General features: G+C 43.7%; 1 protein-coding gene across 3 annotated transcripts in view; it reads right to left on the minus strand.

The window, feature by feature from the left end:
• Nucleotides 1–210: 210 nt before the first annotated feature.
• CTPS2 (CTP synthase 2) overlaps nt 211–20,823 on the minus strand; it is a 100,060-nt gene continuing 79,447 nt past the window's right edge. For all 3 annotated transcript variants that reach the window (XM_045089332.1, XM_045089331.1, XM_004758901.3), the window contains exons 16-19: nt 18,927–19,023; nt 13,423–13,567; nt 1,439–1,549; nt 211–430 (exon numbers count right to left, since the gene is read on the minus strand). In XM_045089332.1, the coding sequence (XP_044945267.1) occupies nt 1,480–1,549; nt 13,423–13,567; nt 18,927–19,023 (312 nt within the window). In that variant the 3' untranslated portion in view covers nt 211–430; nt 1,439–1,479. The remainder of the gene's footprint in view (nt 431–1,438; nt 1,550–13,422; nt 13,568–18,926; nt 19,024–20,823) is intronic.

Genomic DNA, 20,823 nt, shown 5'->3' on the forward strand with positions numbered 1-20,823 from the left:
TGGTGACAAAGTGAAAGAAGCTTGGGCAGCACACGAATCAGTGTTTGAGCTTCAGGTCACAGAACGACTCCTGTTTGACTCAAAAATCACTGTCTCGTGTGCCCCGCCAGCCCTCTCGTACAGCACAGTGAAGGCTCAGTTACCCGGATCCTCGCTCACGGCCGGGACATCACCATATGCCAGACAAGACACAAACACGCTTTCTCCCTCTTGAGGTTGCTGGGAAAAGTTTAATCAGCTACAGAAATTTGTGAGAACCAAAGGCCACCTCTGGACTGAAAAGGAAAGTAGCCCCTTGGTTCTGGTCTATCTATCATTAGATCCCCTTCGAGGTTTTACATTTATGTTTGGTGGAAAACAGGGTGATTCTTTAAGAGTGTGGTGATTTCCTCAGACAGTTCCTTCATCCTGGTTTCAGTGACTTCAGAGCCTTTAAAAAGAAGAAGAAGAATATAAGTATTAACAATATCAGAAACTGAATAATGTAAGTCTTTCAAGTACCTCAAGCTAGTCTTTGCGCCATTTTGGTTTGCTCCTAAAGGTCTCCATGTTTGAAGCAAATCGAAATCGAGAAAGATATGCTTTCCCTGGGGAACATGAAGATCCTGCCACTAGGTGACATGAAGAGAGCTCATACTGGAGCCATTAACTCTTTACACATTTTCCAGAAGCTGCTGTCCTGTGAAAAGAGAGCTGCCCATCCACCTTGAGGCCTGCCATAACACTAGAGTTATCCCAGGCAGTATCAGGCTCTGAGTTTGAATTTAATAAACTTATCCAGGCTGCTATCCTCCCTCAGAAAGACTGAAAGAACCATGGGGGAAATGAGCTGCCCTCAGAAGCCCAGACATTTCCCTCCAAAGAAATAAAATACCATTTTATTTCATACAAATCCAAAGAAATCTGCTTTTCCATGAATTACCTAAACCAGGGCTCAGCAAACTGCTTTTGTAAATGAAGTTTTATTGGGACACAGCCATGTCCATTCATTTACATACTGTCTATGCCAGCTTTCCCCCGATAATAGCAAAGGACAATAGTTGCAACAGAGACTGAACGGCCCCCAAATCCTAAAATATTTATGATTTGGCCCTTTACAGAACAAGTTTGCTGATCTATGACAACTCTAACCACTCTAGCCTCCGGATACACATTTAAGGTGAGCTTACATATTTATTCCTGACCTCAGGTGCATTCCATTTTCCCCATGCTAACTTCGAGCTTTCCCGGATGCATTCCAGTTTCCCAAAAGCATGGTCAGCTGTCAGATCTGTCCTAACTATGCCTGGGGATCACCTATTTGCTACACGTGCCAGGCAAATAGGAGCATCCCTCGAGAGTGAAATCCTGCAGGGCAAGTCCTAAAACTCTCCCTTCTCCCCCAGGACAACAGCTTGTCTGGAAGACAAACAGAGAATACTAGAGAATTCCATCTTACCTTCACAGGCAGTCCTGATTATTCCAAGTCCTGTATTATTTTCAGCTTATTTCCAACTCGGCTATTCTTGGCTCTGAAAAGCTATCATCACTGGCATCGCTGTATCTATCACTAGATCAAAAAAGGAACTAATTTAGCAAGGTGTAAAAAACCCTGGAGAATTATTCTATTTACAATTCCAAACATGTTCTGTAATTAATCTCCACTCAGAGAAAATGCTAAGGGATATTGTACTACCACTTTCTAGAAAGAGGTTAGTCCCACCACACACGGTGATCTTTTGTCAGAGGAGCTGATCACCTGCTTTCATCTTAAGCTGGAAGTAACTTATTCAGAAAATTGATAAAAGCATTTCAATTTAGATTAAAATGTATAATCTTCTAAAGACCACCAGTGTAGACCAGCAGCATAAAAGTTTGCCATCCCAACAGATACTCTCATATACCCAAGGGTTTGAGAAATTATTTGCACAATTATGCTATTTTCACATCAGAAGCTTTATGGGATGCCCCCACTACCTCGAGACGCATGTAGTACTCAGAATAGGACCGATGGCTGACATACTACTGCCATGTTGGGATCCCTCAGAAGTACATTTTCTCCATGATAGAGCCCTGCAACTGTAGTTTTAACCTGAGCTATGGGCTAAGGTCAGGGGTTCTTCTTGCTTGGTTCCAAATAAATCAGCAAGTAGATCAACTCCACAGGAGTTCTACTGACCTATGGAGATGACATTGCCAGGAAGTGAGTGTTTTATGCCTGACCCATTCCTAGCCTTGACCAACTTTTTACTGATGGATAGCAGTAGAACTCTGAATTCCATAACACGTGAAAATCCACTCTTTTTTTTTTTAAGGAGGAAAGGGAACAACTGAATAAACCCTCTGCTGACATGTTAGGAAGCGAATATTTACTCTAAACACATTGAGCGAGTATCAATAAATACGTCAACAAGAATGTAAAAGACAACCTCACTCTCCTCCTTGACTTTTGGACAAAATACTGGAAAGGCTGTGGGGGCGGGGTTCGAGAATGGAGCGTAGATAGAAGAGGATTAAGAATTGGCAGAAAAGGGGCGCCTGGGTGGCTCAGTGGGTTAAAGCCTGTGCCTTTGGCTCAGGTCATGATCCCAGGGTCCTGGGATCGAGCCCCGCATCGGGCTCTCTGCTCAGTAGGGAGCCTGCTTCCTCCTCTCTCTCTGCCTGCCTCTCAGCCTACTTGTAATCTCTGCCTGTCAAATAAATAAATAAAATCTTTAAAAAAAAAAAAAGAATTGGCAGAAAAGACAAGATATGTTAAACACGAATCAACAGCTCCTCAAAACAAATCAAGTACAAGATACCCCCTACTTAATTTTTAGAGCAGGAAAGTCACTTCTGTTACAAAAGGGTTTCCAAGGGATGCCTGGGTGGCTCAGTTGGTAAGCAGCTGCCTTCGGCTCAGGTCATGATCCCAGCGTCCTGGGATCGAGTCCCACATCGGGGTCCTTGCTCAGCAGGGAGCCTGCTTCTCCCTCTGCCTCTGCCTGCCATTCTGTCTGCCTGTGCTCGCTCTCTCCCCCCCTCTCTCTCTGATAAATAAATAAAATCTTTAAAAAAAAAAAAGGGTTTCCAAAAAAGAAAACACAGGAATAACTAAATTATATATATATATATATATATATATATATATATTTTTTTTTTTTTTTAAACTGTCCCCAAAACTTGATATGTCCTTCCTTATCCACGCATTCTCATTACACAAACGTCAATCCATCCTGGTTCTGGGCGACATAAAGGGAATTGGAAGTTGCACTCAACTTCCTCGGGGAGAAGAAATGAGGGTCGGGGTGTTTTGGTGACTCACCCAGCACACAGCTCATTCGAGGTGAGGCCAGCATCCCCATCATGCCAACCCAGGCCACAAGCTCAAGTCTAAGGGGTGCTGAAATGTGCCAGCAGGCACCGTGGGGGGGGGGGCATATCCCCTGAGTGCACAAGCAAGAAGGCCAGAAGAGCCAAGGAGAGCCTATTCTCTCAGGCATAAGACGTTACACCTGCTTCCTTCCCGACCTCCGAGCTCAGGGAGGAAGAAGGTGGGGCCCACACCCTCCCCCTGACAACCCTGGTTGTACTGTTTATTAGCCGCATACCTCCGGACTGCTCACTTGACTGCTGAGAGTCTAGAAAAAAAAAAAAAAAACCAGTAACAATACCTACAACCTCACCAAGATGGTATGAGGGCCAAAAGAGAACATCTGAATGCACTCTGAAGACAATATAAAAATGTAAGCTGTTGCTGCTCACGAGTCTTACATATTCATGACACGGTATCTCTTTTTTTTTTTTTTTTTTAAAGATTTTTTAATTTTATTTATTTGTCATAGAGAGAGAAGCGAGAGCAAGCACAGGCAGACAGAGTGGCAGGCAGAGGCAGAGGGAGAAGCAGGCTCCCTGCCAAGCAAGGAGCCCGATGTGGGACTCGATCCCAGGACGCTGGGATCATGACCTGAGCCGAAGGCAGCTGCTTAACCAACTGAGCCACCCAGGCGTCCCTGACACGGTATCTCTTAAAAAGTCATCGAAACATAAAGAAATCACAAAAACTGCCAATTGCATGATTTTCAGAATTGTTTCTCGTCCCAGGTCATTCCCTGCCCTGTCTTACCCCGCAAACCTGGGGTGGGTCTGTTTCTAACCTGGCGGCTGTCCTTTCTGTCTGGCGCTGGCTGCCCCAAACTCTGACGACACCTCCAAATGGCACGAAAAGACTGGGCTTGAATTTACTCATTTCTAAGGCAAATGAGCGGGTTTGCTGATTTTTCTTTCCTCTGTGCCAGGGGCCAGAAGTAGGACAATGAAGTAAACCACGGGGCTCAAGAACAGAATCATTAAAGCAGGCATTGCTGCTCAACCGCCTGATTTCAGGGTATCCACTCGCCAGCAAGCACCAAGCGCTAGAAGTAAAAAATGTGCCTTTTTTTTTTTTAAGATTATCTTTATTTATTTGACAGACGGAGATCACAAGTAGACAGGCAGGCAGAGAGAGGGGAGGAAGCCGGCTCCCCAATGAGCAGAGAGCCGGATGGGGGACTCGATCCCAGAACCCTGGGATCTTGACCTGAGCGGAAGGCAGAGGCTTTAACCCACTGAGCCACCCAGGCGCCCCTAGAAATACAATGTGGATCACCATCACACACAGAACAGCAGTGGTTCCTACACATCCAATAAAATGTGAGCGCTACTCTGTGCTGCATGGGGCTTAGGGGTTCATTTTAGTTTCACACGGAACAAACTTTAAACAGTCATAAGATATACTTGTCTGAGTAGACTTACACTTAATTCGCGACATCTCAGCTCCCTAAGACTAACCCTAAATCATGTTCTCTGGACAGACACGTGGGCGTGCGCACACACATTTCTCAGGGAAAATTATTAGATATTAATGTCTTACACGCGAATCTTTATGAAACGCCACAGAATACGGACCCACTGGTGTCTATCTTGATATATTTGGGGAGCGGACATGTTAAACCCGCACTGCCCAGTACGGTAGCCACAAGCCGCGGGACGCTCTCTACCTTTAAATCAATTAAAACCGAATTGAACTGAAAATTCCATGCCTCACTCACACATATTAAGGGGAAGTTCAAGTGCTCAATATGTTACCGCGTTGCTCGCTTCTTGCCCCAGATACACCAAAGAACTGGAAACCCGAGAGCAGAATGGGGAGCTAGAGTTCATTAAGCAGGTAGAGTACAGTGCGGTTCCAAGAGTGAAAGCAGGTCACTGCTAGAGCAACAGTGGCAATGGCCCCAAGAAGGTCTGGCTGCATCCTTTTAAGCCTGTTTTCTGCCTTAAATTTGGCTTTGAAGGATATGTTTGAGTGACAGCCCGTGGTTATATAACATTTTGGCTTCTGCGCATGCGCCTACCCATGATGCATGCCGTTATATTTGTATTTATTTATGCATTGTATATTTATGAGTTTCTAAGGAGCTTCTGCTGTGACCTCAAGGACAAGTTGCGCCTTCTCTGCGCATGCTCAGCTCTTGGAAGTCCCCTGTGGCTTCTAAGCCAGCTCATGGCTAGGCCTTTCCCGCTCTCTTAGCCCTCAGAGGTGGCTCTGCAGGTGTTGCTGTGAATTCTTAAGGGTTGCTCCAAGGGTGTGGCCAGCAACTGCTTTATTCCTTCTCCCTCAGACCCAACTAACTGCCCAACAAATAGTCACGTGGGGCTGGTGACTGTCCCATTGGGCAGTGCAGATTATAGAACATTTCCATCACTGCAGAAAATTCTATTGGATAGCACTGATTTTTAAAACAAATGAATAATGATTAAAAACAGCAACAACAACAAACCATAATCACCATGCAATGGTTCTCCTTGCCACTCCCTAAAAAGATTTTTTTAAGGTCTGGCTATCTAGAGCTATTTGAAATAATGGCAGTTGTCTCTTATGCATGCATGTGCTTCCCCAAATAACAGAAGCACTCTTTTTTTTAAGTTATATATATATATATATATATATATATATATATATATATATATATACTGTTTTTTAAAAGTAGGCTCCAAGCCCAGTGTGGGGTCTGAACCCACAACCACAAGGTCAAGAGTCACATGCTCTACCGACTGAGCCTGCCACATGCCCCCTATATTATTTTTTATTACAGAAAATAAAAATCACCAGCAGCGACTCATGGGAACCTCTATCCTTACAACACTGGCTTGACTTTGGAGACTTGACTGCAACAATCTACGTGTGGTTCTTTGACAAACAAGAGGTTGCTTATAGTCATTCGTTTGTCAAAGATTCCTGGTTCCTAGTAAAATATCCAATATAAGAAATATATATTCCAAGGCACTAGGACAAGATTTAGTAATGCCTCATATTTCCCACTTTTTAGGCCACCCCAGGGGCAGCCATTAAACCACTTCTTCTCCATTAACAGAAAGAGGTAGTTGGAATTTTTTAGAAAATTTTGATGGCCAGGGGTGCCTGGGTGGCTCAGTGGGTTAAAGCCTCTGCCTTCAGCTCAGGTCATGGTCCCAGGGTCCTGAGATCAAGCCCCGCATCGGGCTCTCTGCTCAGTGAGGAGCCTGCTTCCCTTCCTCTCTCTTTGCCTGCCTCTCTGCCTACTTGTGATCTCTGTCCATCAAATAAATAAATAAATCTTTAAAAAAAAAGAAAAGAAAAGAAAATTTTGATGGCCAGCTTAGGATTCCCAGCATGCATGAGTTCCTACAACACTTTGTATCAAAAATCGATTTCATGTAGGAAAAGCATGTTTTAAAACAGGTTGCCATGCACATAGTTTTCTCCAAAGCATTGTTACTGCTATACTTACTTCCTTTTCAAAGAGCCCCTGGAAGCCATAAAATGTAAGAGCAATGGAATAAAATCTTAGTATGCTTTGATGAGTTTTGCATTGAATAGTAAATGGTAGAATTCGACCCCAGCAGGGCATTAAAAGCACAGTGATCTCTATCAGTATTAACTCCATTCCCGGCCAGCACCCTGTATGTCATCAGCCTTGCAGTGAACCACCATCAATAAAGAGCACCTTTTAATCAACATTTAATCCCTAAGAGAAGGTGTACTCAAATGTGTTTTTTTAGCAGCACTTTACTGAAAGAAGTCTCAAGGCATGCAGCTGGTGACAAATAATGGGGGCAGGAGAAGAGGAGGTGGTGCTGTTTTAAAAGGTATTTAAAAAAAACGTTAAAAAAGTATCTTTTTTCCCCCAGTTCGCTTTTGCTTGAAATGTAACAAAGGGGAAAAAGTAGTATTTTTCTATCGGGTTAATATTTACAAAGCACCATCTCAACTATTCTTTGGAGCAGCACAAATGCATGAAGATCCCGAAGTTTGGGAGTAGAGACTTGGGAAAAATTACCCAGTTTGTAGCAAATCCAGAAACCAAATCCATAGCACCTGCTCTCCTCGTCCACACTGTCCCCAAAGAAACCAACTATTTGTACCTGTCAGGGAGCAAGAATTTCCTGTCCCCTTTAAGGTACTCCTCACTGGCCTAAGAATCCAAGTGACAGAGACAGATTAACAGAAGACAATTGGGGGGACTAAAGTTTCTCTTGAGGGTCTCGATTGCCTTCAACTCAAAACGGTCCATGTGCCAACGTAGCATATTTTGCGAAGACCTGTCCCAAACCCCTTTAAACTTGAAATAATCTTTATGCTAGACTGGCCCATCTTGGGGTGGCCAACCCTTGGCCCCTACACACTGTATATTGCAAGAATGGCCCTTGGCATCATCAACCATGCAGCCCGAAGTTTTAAAAAAAAAGATAGGCACGGTGATTCCAAGTTTAAAATAGCGCTGGAAAACGCACATCCAGGAGGAAAAGAGTATCTTACCTTCCTAGTCAAAGAGAAAGAGGTACTCAAGGGGGTAAGTATGCCTTAGAGGGAGAAATGCACACTCTACAGTCAAAAGAGAGGCCACGCCCACCTCCCATGCCCACTGTTAGGGCGCAGCATCCTAAAAGGATACAGATTGGCAGATTCACCTCTCACTAAGCACTTCAGGAATGTGTATCAAGGGCCACAAAAGTGGTGTGAGCTAAGGCAAAGGCATTAAAAGCTTCTACGGAGATCCAGGGACTGTAAACTGTTCCCTACGGATTTGTGTGCATTTTACTCTCTAAGTCAAGGGAAGCCACTGAGAGTTTTAAACTCCAAAATAATGTAGGAAAAATGGATTGAGAAGAGGAAAGCTGGAGGCATAGAGACCAGTTAGGAAGCCTTTGTAGGAGACAAGAGATGAAGACCAGAGCTAAGGTAAAATTAATAATAATTCCCAGTTAGGGGCACCTAGCTGGCTCAGTCAGTAGAGTGTGTGACTCTTAATCTCAGGGTTGTGAGTTCAGGCCCCACGTTACGTGTAGAGCTTCCTTTAAAAATAATAATAATAATAATAATTTCCATTTAATTTCCCACCGTAGACCAGACACTGTGCTAAGTGCTTTACATTTAGTATGAAACTTAATCTTCATTAAATGGGTACCATGTCAAGTGGGCACCATTACCATGCCCGTTTTATAAAGAAACTGAGGCAGAAAAGAGCGAGGTCACAGAACAGTGATTATAACCATGAAAGGAGTCCTATATGGATATAAAGATTGGAAGGAAACACTAAAAAATGAGCCCAGTGTGTTAGGCTGGTGGGTTTATGGGTCCTTTCTTTCTATTTTCAAAATTTTCTGTCCTGTTACATTTAGAAGTCCACAGAACACAAAAATCTTCCCCAGATGGAAGCCAGTGTGTCACTTAGAAGGAAACCCAGAAGAGAGACTAGAGACAATGGTGAATGAAAATGGGTGCCTTCTCTCCCCACCTGCTGCCAGGATTCACGGGTGGAAATGGGGAGATAAGGATAAGCATGGAGAGAATGGACGCAGATCCTAGGAGCACAGGAGGGATCGAGAAATGGAAAGATCTGGTTCTGGGTGTGCAGATCCTAGGAGCACAGGAGGGATCGAGAAATGGAAAGATCTGGTTCTGGGTGTGCAGATCCTAGGAGCACAGGAGGGATCGAGAAATGGAAAGATCTGGTTCTGGGTGTGAACTTCCTTTTAGGGCCCTTTGATTATAAAGTAGTTTCAGCTTTTGAGTTTGGTCTGAAAAAGTCAAGCAAATCTAGGGAATCACTGAGTAATTTCCCTCCTGTTGTTTCTGTACCAGACCGCTTCCTGTTTTGCCAAAGAAGACGATTTCTCTGCACAAAAGATAGTATATGTTGGGTGGAGGCATGAAATCCAGAATCCTAAACCCGAGACTACGACGCTGCTCAAGTGTCTTAAGATGCTGGTCTTGTACTTCTTTAAGGTTTTGTTTATTTATTTGAGACAGAGAGTGAGAGAGGGGAAGCAGCAGGCAGAGGGAGGAAGGGAAGCAGGCTCCCCACTGAGCAGGGAGCCCGATGTGGGGTTCCATCCCAGGACCCTGGGATCATGACTCAAGCCGAAGGCAGATGCCCAACTGACTAAGCCACCCAGGCGCTCCTGGTGTTATACTTTAAAGACATGTTACCTCCAAAAGCTGCGTGTCTATAAACTGCTGACCGAGCCCCATCTAAGTTTTTGCTTTCTAACATGGAACGGGCACTGTGTAAGCGCTCAGAGTTTTAGTCTGACCTGCCACGTGGGCGTGATAAATGGCAGCGTGACCCAAACTGGAAGCTGTTTCTCAACTTGGTAGGTAGGGAGTGAGCCTAAGAGCCCTGCAGGGCAGCCCAGAGACCCACATGCTGGAAAATCACCTCTGGACCACTTTGGACTCCGATCTCTCTTCTGTTTCCAGTAGCTTAAAAATGCAATTCTGAACGGAGATGATGATATGCTTTGTTTCTAGATACTAAAGAACTCACAGTTACAAGCGCCTTTGTACAGTCTTTTTAATTTAAGTCCCCTAAAATTGCCTCCTTACAATCACATGAAACAGCCTCATCCATTACATGATATGCCAGCAAACCAGGCAAATGCGCGGTCTCCTTTTGTACATGGGACAGATTATGTTTAGACGCAGAGGGGAGATCTCAACAGAGAATTACAATAATTTCCCATTGGATTTTTTTTTTCCTAAAACTGGCTTATTAGACTTGCGCAAAAAAAATAAAATAAAATAAAAGACTTAACACAGTAGGCATGAGGCTGCTATCATTAGAGGGCTTGCTTGGTCGGGGGGGAGAACCACCGAGGAACTTGGCTTTCAGAACGTGTTTCCATCACTAACTGATAAGGTCCTTTCACTGGGTGTAGGCTGGTGTGATTTATGGTGAAAGCTTGCTTTCCTTTTGACAGTCGAATCCGAGTGGTTCCCAGGTAGAGAATGCCTATGTAACGAGCCCCGATAAAAAAAACCCTACACTCTGAGTCTCAGAGGGGCTCCTCTGGGCACAGACATCACACCATGTTGCTGCATGTTCACTGCTGAAGGGAAGGTGAGCTCTGTGGGAGCTCTCATGGGAGGGAGGGGACATAGGAAACCTGCAAATGGGTTTCTCCACACCCCACTGCCATCTTTTTCTCTTACTGAGCCAGTTGTGTAGGCTTCCTCTGTCACGGAAGTGAGTTTTCACCACGAGTACAACTATATTCTGGTTTCCTTCTAGTGAATCATCAAATATGTGTGCCATCCTGGGGGGACCCCCAAAATGAAGGCTTACCAGCTGTAGATCCCAAAATAACATCTTCACTGCAACTTCCCAGGCGCTAAAAGATAACTAACTACTCTCCCCAGGGCAGAACGCAGAGGTTATAGTTCAGGTGTACTTGCTCAAAGCCCAAGATTTTTATATTCTGGGCTTTAAAGATGTCAGCTGCACATGTGCCATATAATTACATACCGTCAGCCAATTTCTGGGGAAGGAAGTCATTATGCTGGTGTTCATATCCCTTGTTACATTTGTGTATGGTTGATTACAGACAGTAATCTTGTTTGACAGAAATACAGTAGCAACTCAGCTCACATTAGAGCCTGGCCATCGAAGCCCCCGTTCATTTTCCATCGTTCAGTAACACCACGGGGCTGGGCAGAGAGGAGTTCAAGTGCAAGGTTCCTCTGGGACATGGGTGTCTGTGCCTGTGGTTAACTCACGGTCACCCTTCTTAGTTAGAAACTCCCCCCGGCAACCCCCGCTGCTGTGAGGTGTCAAAATTAGACTAGCGCATATCCATCCTTCCCTGCTTCCTACAGTTAGTACTTTAATGGGTCGTAAACAACCCCATGCGCTAGGGAGCCAGGGGGATCACGATAAATAAGGTGCCAGCTGCGCTTAAGAAATGCACCACTTTATGGCCGCTATGTAGGAATTCTCTGATGACCACGAAAGTCAGCTAGTCAGCTGTGACTCCCATACCCGCCTCAGAGTTCTGTTAAGAAGTCTTGCCTTCTCAAGATGCACTGAATCTTGCTCAGGAGTCACTAACAAGCAGCCCTTTTTCTCAAAAACTGCTATAAGCTTTACCCAGAAACCACCATCCCCCCCGCGGGAAGCCGCGGCCCATCGAACACACAGGTGGGCGGTGAGCACAAATTAGAGAACGCTCATTCTTAGCCGTTGCTTGCCAACAACCAGTTTGGCATGAACCCTTTCTCCCAGCCATCTAACTTCCTCTGCGGCCACCCTCCTCTTACATGCGAGCACCTGAAATAATGGTGGCTCTGCAGTGGCTGAGAAGGGGCACGGCACACATGCAACGTGAGACCACACGTGGCATCCGCTGTAAGCCACGCAGCATCAGAACACGGGAAGCTCTCTTCATGTGCAATCTCATGCTAAACCATGCCATGTGAGCCTGGTAGTGTGCAGCTGCTCTGCCCAGGCAGGGAGGAGCCTGGGGACCCTCGAAGTCAGCTTGTCACCGCAGCCCAGGCTGCGGCTCCGCAGGGCACAGCTGGAAAACCAGAGCACTGGTTCAAGCGTGCAAGGAGTGATCCTCCATTCAGCAACACGCCAGACACGGAATATGGAAAGCTTCTCCCGTTTTGAAAACATGGGTATGAGAAATGAGGGACAGCTCTGAGCCTCTCTTAGCAAGTGATGTCACAGTGAAGCAGGCCTGTGTGACACGAGCACACGCACACACATCAGACACCGATCCTGGCTGCTCTCGACTGCAGCATCACGAGGGTCATTTGCTAGAATGAGGGTCAGCAAAGGTAATGATCTAAATGACATATATCCAGTCACTGGAGTAATAACCCTTCCTAATACCTCTATGATTCTGGCTAGTTCCAGCCACTTTTGAAGTTATTGCATCCAATACTTTTGCAGGAGAAGAAGTAAACATATGAATTCTCCCCAGACCAATATTTAAGTGTCAAGAAATGTTAGGGATTTTTTTAAATCTAATTTTAAAAATCATCACATAATTCATCTGGAAGAATAGCAAAATATATTTTTTTAAAAGTTCAATAAAAATGGGCATAAGGTAGATAAGAGCTTGATTTATAGTAATGCTATGATAATGAAAAGGGTGCTAAGGGTTTAGAAGTAAGAGATGAAATCCTCAATGGAACAAAACAGAAATCCTTACAACAAATCCGAACTATTCAACTTGCTAACCATAGGGGTGGGGTGGCAGATGCAAATCCTACCTTACACACCACGCCAATTAGCAAGTACATGTAGGTCACAGATTTCAACCATGAAATTGAAACCATAAGAGTGCTAATAGAAAACAGAGGGCCTATTTTTATATAATATTTTTGATAGGAAAAGAAAGATGTTAGGCATGATACTAAAGGCAGAATCCGTAAAAATTAAAGATCTGACCGCATAAACTTTAAAAATACATAAACAGGTGCACCTGGCTGGCTCAGTCAGGGCAGCAGGCAACTCTTGACTTCAGGGTTGTGAGTCTGAGCTCACATTGGGTTTAGAGATTACTGAAAAACAAAATCTTAGAAAAAAAAAAAACCCATAAATAAAGACTATATAAAGATTATATAAAGCCCTTCTTTAAAACTCCTCAAGGAAAATGAAAAGTATCATTAACAACTTAAAAGACAAACAAACCCACTTTGAACAATTGTTTGCAACCTAACAAGGGATTCATGTCCTTTATATACAAAGAGCTTACCAATAAGTAAGGAAAAGGATACAGTAACAAAAGGGAAATTAGAGCAGAGGGTTTGAAGAGGCTAGTCCTAAAAAAGCAAATAAACATATAAAATACTTATGTATATTCATTCATCAGAGACTCAACAAAAGCAAATCCCACTTCGCACTTCTCGAAATGACACAAACTTCTACAGTAACACCCAGCATCAGCGTGATTCGGAAAGCTGACGTATCCCTGCCTTGGATGTGAAGAAACCATTTTCATTCGGAGAAAAAAAAAATCAGGATTGTTAAGAAAGAAAAAAATTACTCTTTATTTTTTAAAAAAAGTCCTGTATGGCTATGAAATTTCACAAGAGCCCTAAAATGTTGATGTAAGTGCAGCTGGAGTTGGTGCTGAGAGCAGTAAGCTGGTTACCTAGAGGACAGTTTGCATCCCTGTTGCAAGAAGGCGTGCAGATTCCCGGTTGCCGCAAGTAATAGGCCCAGGTACGGAGGGGAAGGCTTCATCGGCCTAGAAGAAAACTCAGGATGGAATTGGACACCAACAAAATAGGGGTGATCTGAAATGAGAATAATCATGGTGTGACTGAAGCAGACAAACACAAGAGCTGCTTTAACGGTCTTACCTTTGAATAAGAAAACACATCAAACGCTGAGACAATTAACTTGTTAACCACCACTGACAGTTACCTTCCCCAACCCCCTTCATGGCAGAATCTCAGCCAGCAAAGCACATCTCGCTTAATTAGAGATCTGGCATTTCATCTGAGCAAGGTATTAGAGGGAGCAAAGTTAAGCAACATTTTTGAACGGCAAGATGAATTCTGCTTTGCCCAAAGTTGGTCTGGATTTCGAAAGCCCTTCATAGACGTTTGCTGGCTCCATTTCCACGGTGCCCCTCACCCGAGAGGCTACCTGTAGGGAATTCCGTCTCTCAGCTGGCTTCCAGCCATTTCCTACGAGGTCGTTTCCCTTCCCAAGGGAAGAGTGCCCTGGGAAAGCAGCCAGTATGACCGCTCTTCTCGTCACACCTTTAGGTTGGATATTAATCAGAGCCAGCACCATGAAACTGAACTTGCACCCTTATTCCAGCCTCTGCCAACTGATCGCCTGTGAGGAAGAGTCCCAGAGCAATAAAGGGTGGGCCTTTCTGCATGGTAATGGTGGTTATGGCTCCAGGTGGTTAAGAGGTCAAGATATTTTTATTTTCTTCCTTACACTTTTCCCTACCCTGTGAAGCTTTTCCATGAGCATATGTTGTTTACATTAATGGGGAGCAATTTGAGCAATTTTTAAATTGAGGGTTGTATAAAGCCCCTGCAGGAGCAATTCAAGCTCTCCAAGATGGAATAGGAACAGAAAAGTAGCTTTACCCAGCTACTTTTAAACACACAAATCCCCTTTTGGATTAGAAAACATTAAATGGGCAACATTTCCAAATCTGGGTAGAAATCTTATAGGGTTGCAAATTCCTTCCCCCAGTCAGAACTCTCATAAACTATGTTGGTTACCCACCACCACCGCCCCCACCCAGATTAGGAAGCAATTTTGTAAAAATAATTTTTCTATTTTTTTTATTAACACATAATGCATTATTAGCCGTAGGGGTATACAGGTCTATGAATTGCCAGGTTTACACACTTCACAGCACTCACCATAGCACATACCCTCCCCCAATGCCCATAACCCAGCAAACCTCTCCCTACCCCCTACCCCCAGCAACCCTCAGTTTTAGGAAGCAACTTCTTTTTTTTTTTTTTTTAATTTTTTTTTTTTTTGACAGAGAGAAATCACAAGTAGATGGAGAGGCAGGCGGAGAGAGAGAGAGGGAAGCAGGCTCCCTGCTGAGCAAAGAGCCCGATGCGGGACTCGATCCCAGGACCCTGAGATCATGACCTGAGCCGAAGGCAGCGGCTTAACCCACTGAGCCACCCAGGCGCCCCAGGAAGCAACTTCTAATTAGAAATCAGGCAACTCTCTAATCCCATAATTACTACTGTGCAGAGTATGGTTGGTGTTATAGTCACTACTTTAAAAATCCTTTTAATTGCTATGTATATCAATCCAAAGATGACAGAATATAGGTTTAATAGGGGGGAGTGAATATAAGTTTAAAGCTTTCAATGGAATGCTTTATCAAATGATCTAAAAACCTAGCATGGAATTCAAAATCACAAATCCCCATCACTTACCACTGGAGACCCAAAGCTCCTACTGCAATAGTAAGGAAATGATGACTGAATGGAAATGCCCACTCTTGTACGGTTATCATTGAAAGCTCTGCTATACGAAATGGTAGCTCTTAGCCACACGTGGCTATTTAAAGTAATTCAAATTCATTGAGCATACATCAAGCGTTCAACAGCTACACATGGCTAGTTGCTGCCATATGGAACAGGGCAGAATAGTCCATCGTTGCAGCAAGTTTCACTGGACAGGTCTGAGTCCAGAAAAATCCAGTGTAGAAATCCCATACCTCACATCCAGGAAGAAGCTTCCTTGACTGCGAGGGACACTTAGGGATGAAAGCTTGGTGAGGAGAATGCTACCTTCTCCCAGGAATGTGCCCCCTCAAGAGAAGAAGAGAAGAAATTATCCACTCTTCGAAAAGAAATGAAGCAATGTAGCTTTAAATTAAAGATCTGGGGATGGCTTTGAAGGACACAGTAATACCACTTTTGTACTACTGCAGACAGAAGCTACGGAAAGAATCATGGTCATGGCCAGGGACAAAACATTGGAATGAATGGACCACTGTTCTGAATCACTTTTCTCCAAGAGAATTCCTTAAGCCAATATGAGGAAAGAAACAAAATAGTTGTTATTTTGATGGTGTTCTATCAGTCAGATAAAGTATCTTTTAAATAGTGCTCTTAATTGCTTTGAATCACATTCTGACATTATATGAATCTCAAACTTTGTTATTCCTTTTAGAACTCCTTGAGGAATATAGAGATTCATGCCAAGTGCTCCTAAGGGGTACCTAAGATCAGAATCTTCTGGGAAATTTTCCTTAATAAAACGAATTTCCTTGCAATCAGCTTTTTAAAAAATGCCAGGATTGTACAGCATCTCTCATTTCCTTCCCAACACGCATGAAATTTGAAAGTGTCAACGGGAATGTAAATCCAGGTGATGGAGAGGCATCTACGTATTTGCTCACGATGATGACAGCCAGGAGATTTAAAGGAAAGTAAGTACTTGAATGAAGTAAACAGTCATTTGCTTAAGAAATTCTCTGCCCTCTCACATCCCAGATTTAAGAGACTCCAACCCCGACCAGTGATCCACACTATAAAAATCCTAAAATGATGGGCATTTCCATCAGAAAGACTACAGGTGGGCGCCTGGGTGGCTCAGTGGGTTAAGCCGCTGCCTTCGGCTCAGGTCATGATCTCAGGGTCCTGGGATTGAGTCCTGCATCGGGCTCTCTGCTCAGCGGGGAGCCTGCTTCCTCCTCTCTCTCTCTGCCTGCCTCTCTGCCTACTTGTCATCTCTCTCTGTCAAATAAATAAATAAAATCTTTAAAAAAAAAAAAAAAAGAAAGACTACAGGAAATACATCCTCATCTTTTAATTCAAAACTTTGGGCATGGACTGATCATCTTAGGTGACATGTCCAGGGCAAACAAGAGGAAGAGTAATATCTGCTGAGGGCATGGTGAGACCTGGTTTGGCTCCAGCGCCCCTTGTGATGAGTTGGACATCTCAGTAAAGTGGGAATGACATCAGCTGTCTTGTAAGATACATAAGGCACGCCGAGTCCCTAGCAAGGGGTCTAGGGAGAAGCATCTAGTGACTGTGCGCACAGTGTCCACTGCTTTCCTTCTTTGAGGGTCCAGGTAGCATGTCACTGCATTCAGAGATGCCCTCGCCAACTTCAATCCCACCCCCTGTTCAGGACTCCTGAAGTACCTAAACAGACTTGTGACAGAAAAGGAAAGGGACAAAGCAAAGGAATTTGAAGTAGAGAATGGTGACATGGGTTAAGATGGTAAAAGAAGTAGGAAATTTAGAAGAGTAAGTCTAGAATACCTGGAGTCTAAAGAAGATAGATTGAAAAGGTAAGTTCTAGGAAATCACGTTACCATTTTTATAGTATTCTGTACAAACTAAGCATTTGATAAATGAAAGTGGTTTATCCACCAAATTCGTGTCACGTGCACTGTAGATTTGTGACATGTGACAGAGCCCAGTCCTCATTAGGAGGGGCTGCAGAGGGGAGAGCCTGGAGGCAGGAAGGAGCTTTAGGAGGACTCTAGGTTGTCACCATGCACTGGGGATGAGAGTGAGAGGGATGGGAATGCAACCCCAGCTCAGTCCTTCTAGACACAGAATCTACAGGACTTGACAACTGATTACGAGTTGGCGGTATAAAGGGGAAGAAGAACAAAATAAGGCCAATTTTAAACCTGATGGTCCAGGACAGTGGCTCTCACCCAGAGACGTATGTGCCCCTCAGGGACATTTGGCAATGTCTGGCGATGGTTTGGGGTGTTACAACATTGGGAGGTGGGGATGATGCTACTGGTGTCCAGTAGGTAGAGGCCGGGGATGCTACCAAATACCACACAGCACACAGGACTGCCCCCACCACAATGGGGTGTGATGGGAATGACCGCCCCCCCCCCATGCCAGTGGTGGCGAGGGTGAAAAGCCCTGAACAAGGAGACTGAGGATGACTTAGCAGAAACATTTTGGGAAACATGTAAACTTAGTTTTAGATAAGTTGTGCTGGAACTGCTAGGAGAACATCCAGATAGACAAACAGGTCAAGCAGGCACCTGAACATGTTAAGTTCAAGTCAATTAAAGGAAGTATATATGTGTGGGTTTACAACAGGGGTTGACAAACACTTCTGGAAAGGGCCAGGTCGTAAGTAATGGTAGAGAAAGAGCTGGGATGAGCGCTAAGCATGGGCTTATGATGTATTTGCAGCTCTGAGTGAGAATAGTGTCCTCTGTCTCATCAAAAACGTTGCATGGTTTGTGCCTGGGCTCTTGAGTGTGTCCCAGCCCACACACAAACAACTTCTTCAGCAATCTTCTTCAATGGAAGTCCCTATCCCTTTGTGCTGTGTTTAGTCTCACTAAGAACTTCTGTGGGTGCAGGGACTAGTGTTCAAAAGTTAAACAACTGGCCCACACTTGACCATGGAGCACAAGTGGTGTGGAAAGGCAGACTCCAGGTAGAATGAGAGGCCAGGTCCTGTACACGACAGATGTCAAAACTGGTTGTGAGTAGTGAGGAGGGCACTGGGCCATTCTTCCTCCAAAGAGGGAGAAAGCAGGGGCGCCTGGGTGGCTCAGTGGGTTAAGCCTCTGCCTTTGGCTCAGGTCATGGTCTCAGGGTCCTGGGATCGAGCCCCACATTGGGCTGTCTGCTCAGCGGGGAGCCTGCTTCCCCCCTCTCTCTGCCTGCCTCTCTGCCTACCTGTGATCTCTCTGTCTCTCTCTCTCTGTCAAATAAATAAATAAATAAATAAATATTTAAAAAAAAAAAAAAAAAGAGGGGGAAAACAGAGGGTTGCTCAACAGTGGGCTGTCTTCCTTCCCCAGAGCAAGTAACCTAGAGGCTAGGAACAGGAGAAGGCCCAGAAAGGGGGCAGGGATGGTGAGGAAGCATAACAGTAGCAGAACTGGTAGACTCAGAAAAATGTATCATTTTCTGGTAGATTCAGACTAGTGGGCCCCCAAATGAGGAGGATTATAAGTGGTCTGTTTTTCTCCAGTTATATTTAGTCACATTATTTCTATTTAGTTACATATTTATTTCAAAGGAGAGAGGAGAAGAAGGAGAGCAAACAAAATGAGTCTCAAGTTATGGCTTCGCATAGAATGGCAAATTATATCTCCATCTGTAACAACAAAAAGACGTTGGGTTACCATGAAAATTTTCAAAAACAAAAGAGCCCACTTACTTGCCAGTTCAATGATTTCCATCCTCTCTCCATCAACATCCTGACCTACAAAAGTTAAGTCATTCTGCTCCAACTGACTGATCAGGCTCGGGTTCACCTAGAAAAACAAGAAATTACATGCTTTGGGGCAGCAGAGCTAGACAGATATATCATCTTATAGAAATGTCCTCTATCAATTGGGTGGGTTTTCCATTTCAGTGATGTTCTTAACTAGTACTTAATTTCTATATCCCGCCCCCAAAGCTTATTTTTTTCCCCCAAAGCCTATTTTTAAACTCATGATGAACCTTCGAAACAGTCTAATCGCAGTCCCTAAACCTGAGATGCCCACCTTCTGTTGCTAAAAGATGAGATTCAAAAAGTAGGACTGTGACACAGATATTCTGACTTGGAACCTTGAGATTAGCTATTTATAGCCGCTACCATATTTGTTTCTTCCCTTGAGTTATGTGTAATTAACTGTTTCTCCCCAAATTACAAATCTGCTTGAGGATTGAAACTATCTTATTTCCCTTGTGACTAGCCCCAAAGCTTTCTTCACATATATTTACATAAAACCTTTAAAGAGAAGCTTGAAGCAATTTTTCAGCTAGAATACTGGTTATAGATGACAACTCGATGGGCTGGTACTCAACCTCTTCCCTCATTCATCACATTCCTGGTCCTTTCCCAAACTTTTCAGCCTCTTTTTCAAAGAAAGCACTGATCATCTGAATCAACCTGTCTTTCTCAATCTCAACCCCATGTTTTTATTTTCTTTTTCGACATTAGGCTAGTTCTCATAATTTGTCATTTTTCCTTTTTTTTAAAAAACAGCTTTAATTGAGATATAATTCAGATGCCATACATTTCACCCACTAACAGTATACAATGCAATGGTTTTTAGCATATTCACAGAGGATTTCAGCCATTGCCATGATGAATCCAAGAATAGGCCCTATCCCCTCTAACCATCATCTTTTAATCCCCTCATCACCTCCCCACCAGTCCTAGGCAACCACTAATCTATATTCTGTCTCTTTCAATTTGTCTGTTCTGGGCATTTCGTGTTAATGGAACCCTACAGTATGGAGTCTTTTGTAACTGGCTTCTTTCACTAAGCATCATGTGTTTTAGATTCGTGTCTCCAGTAGCACGTATCAATATTTCATTTCCTTTTATTATCAAATAATTCTATGGATAGATCACATTTCATTTACCTATTCATCACGTGATGGACATTTGGGGTGTGTCCACTTTTTGTTTAACGATTATGGATAATACTGCTTTGACCATTCGTATACAAGTTGTTGTGTGCATGCACATTTTCATTTGTCTTGGGTTATACATCTAAGGATGGAACTACTGCGTCATATGATAACTCTGCGTTTAACTTTTTGAGGCGCTACCAGATGGTTTTCCAAAGTGGCCGCACCATTTTACATTCCTACCAACAATGTATCCTCACCAACACTTGTTATTATCTTTTTTGTTTTTTTAAAGATTTTATTTATTTAATGGAGAGATAGAGTACAAGCAGGGGGAGCAGCCGGCAGAAGGAGAGGGAGAAGCAGACTCCCCACAGAGCAGGAAGCCCCATGCAGGGCTTGATTCCAGAACTCCGGGATCATGATCTGAGCCAAAGGCAGATGCTTAACAAATGAGCCACCCAGCCGCCCATATTATCTGTCTTTTGATTATAGCCAGCCTAGTGGGTATGAGGTGGTATCTCTTTGTGGTTTTGATTTGCATTTCCCTGATGATAAATGATGTTGAACACCTTTTCATTTGCTTATTGGCCATTTGTGTATCTTTTTTGATACACAAATGGCCAGAGAGCTGTCTCTCCAGAATCTTTCACATCATTTAATATTCAGTTATAAGAATTCTTTATATATTCTAGATAGAAGTACCTTGT

Source organism: Mustela putorius, unplaced genomic scaffold (genome assembly GCF_011764305.1).
Source record: "Mustela putorius furo isolate JIRA1106 unplaced genomic scaffold, ASM1176430v1.1 tig00003836_pilon_pilon_pilon, whole genome shotgun sequence".
Taxonomy (NCBI): domain Eukaryota; kingdom Metazoa; phylum Chordata; class Mammalia; order Carnivora; family Mustelidae; genus Mustela; species Mustela putorius.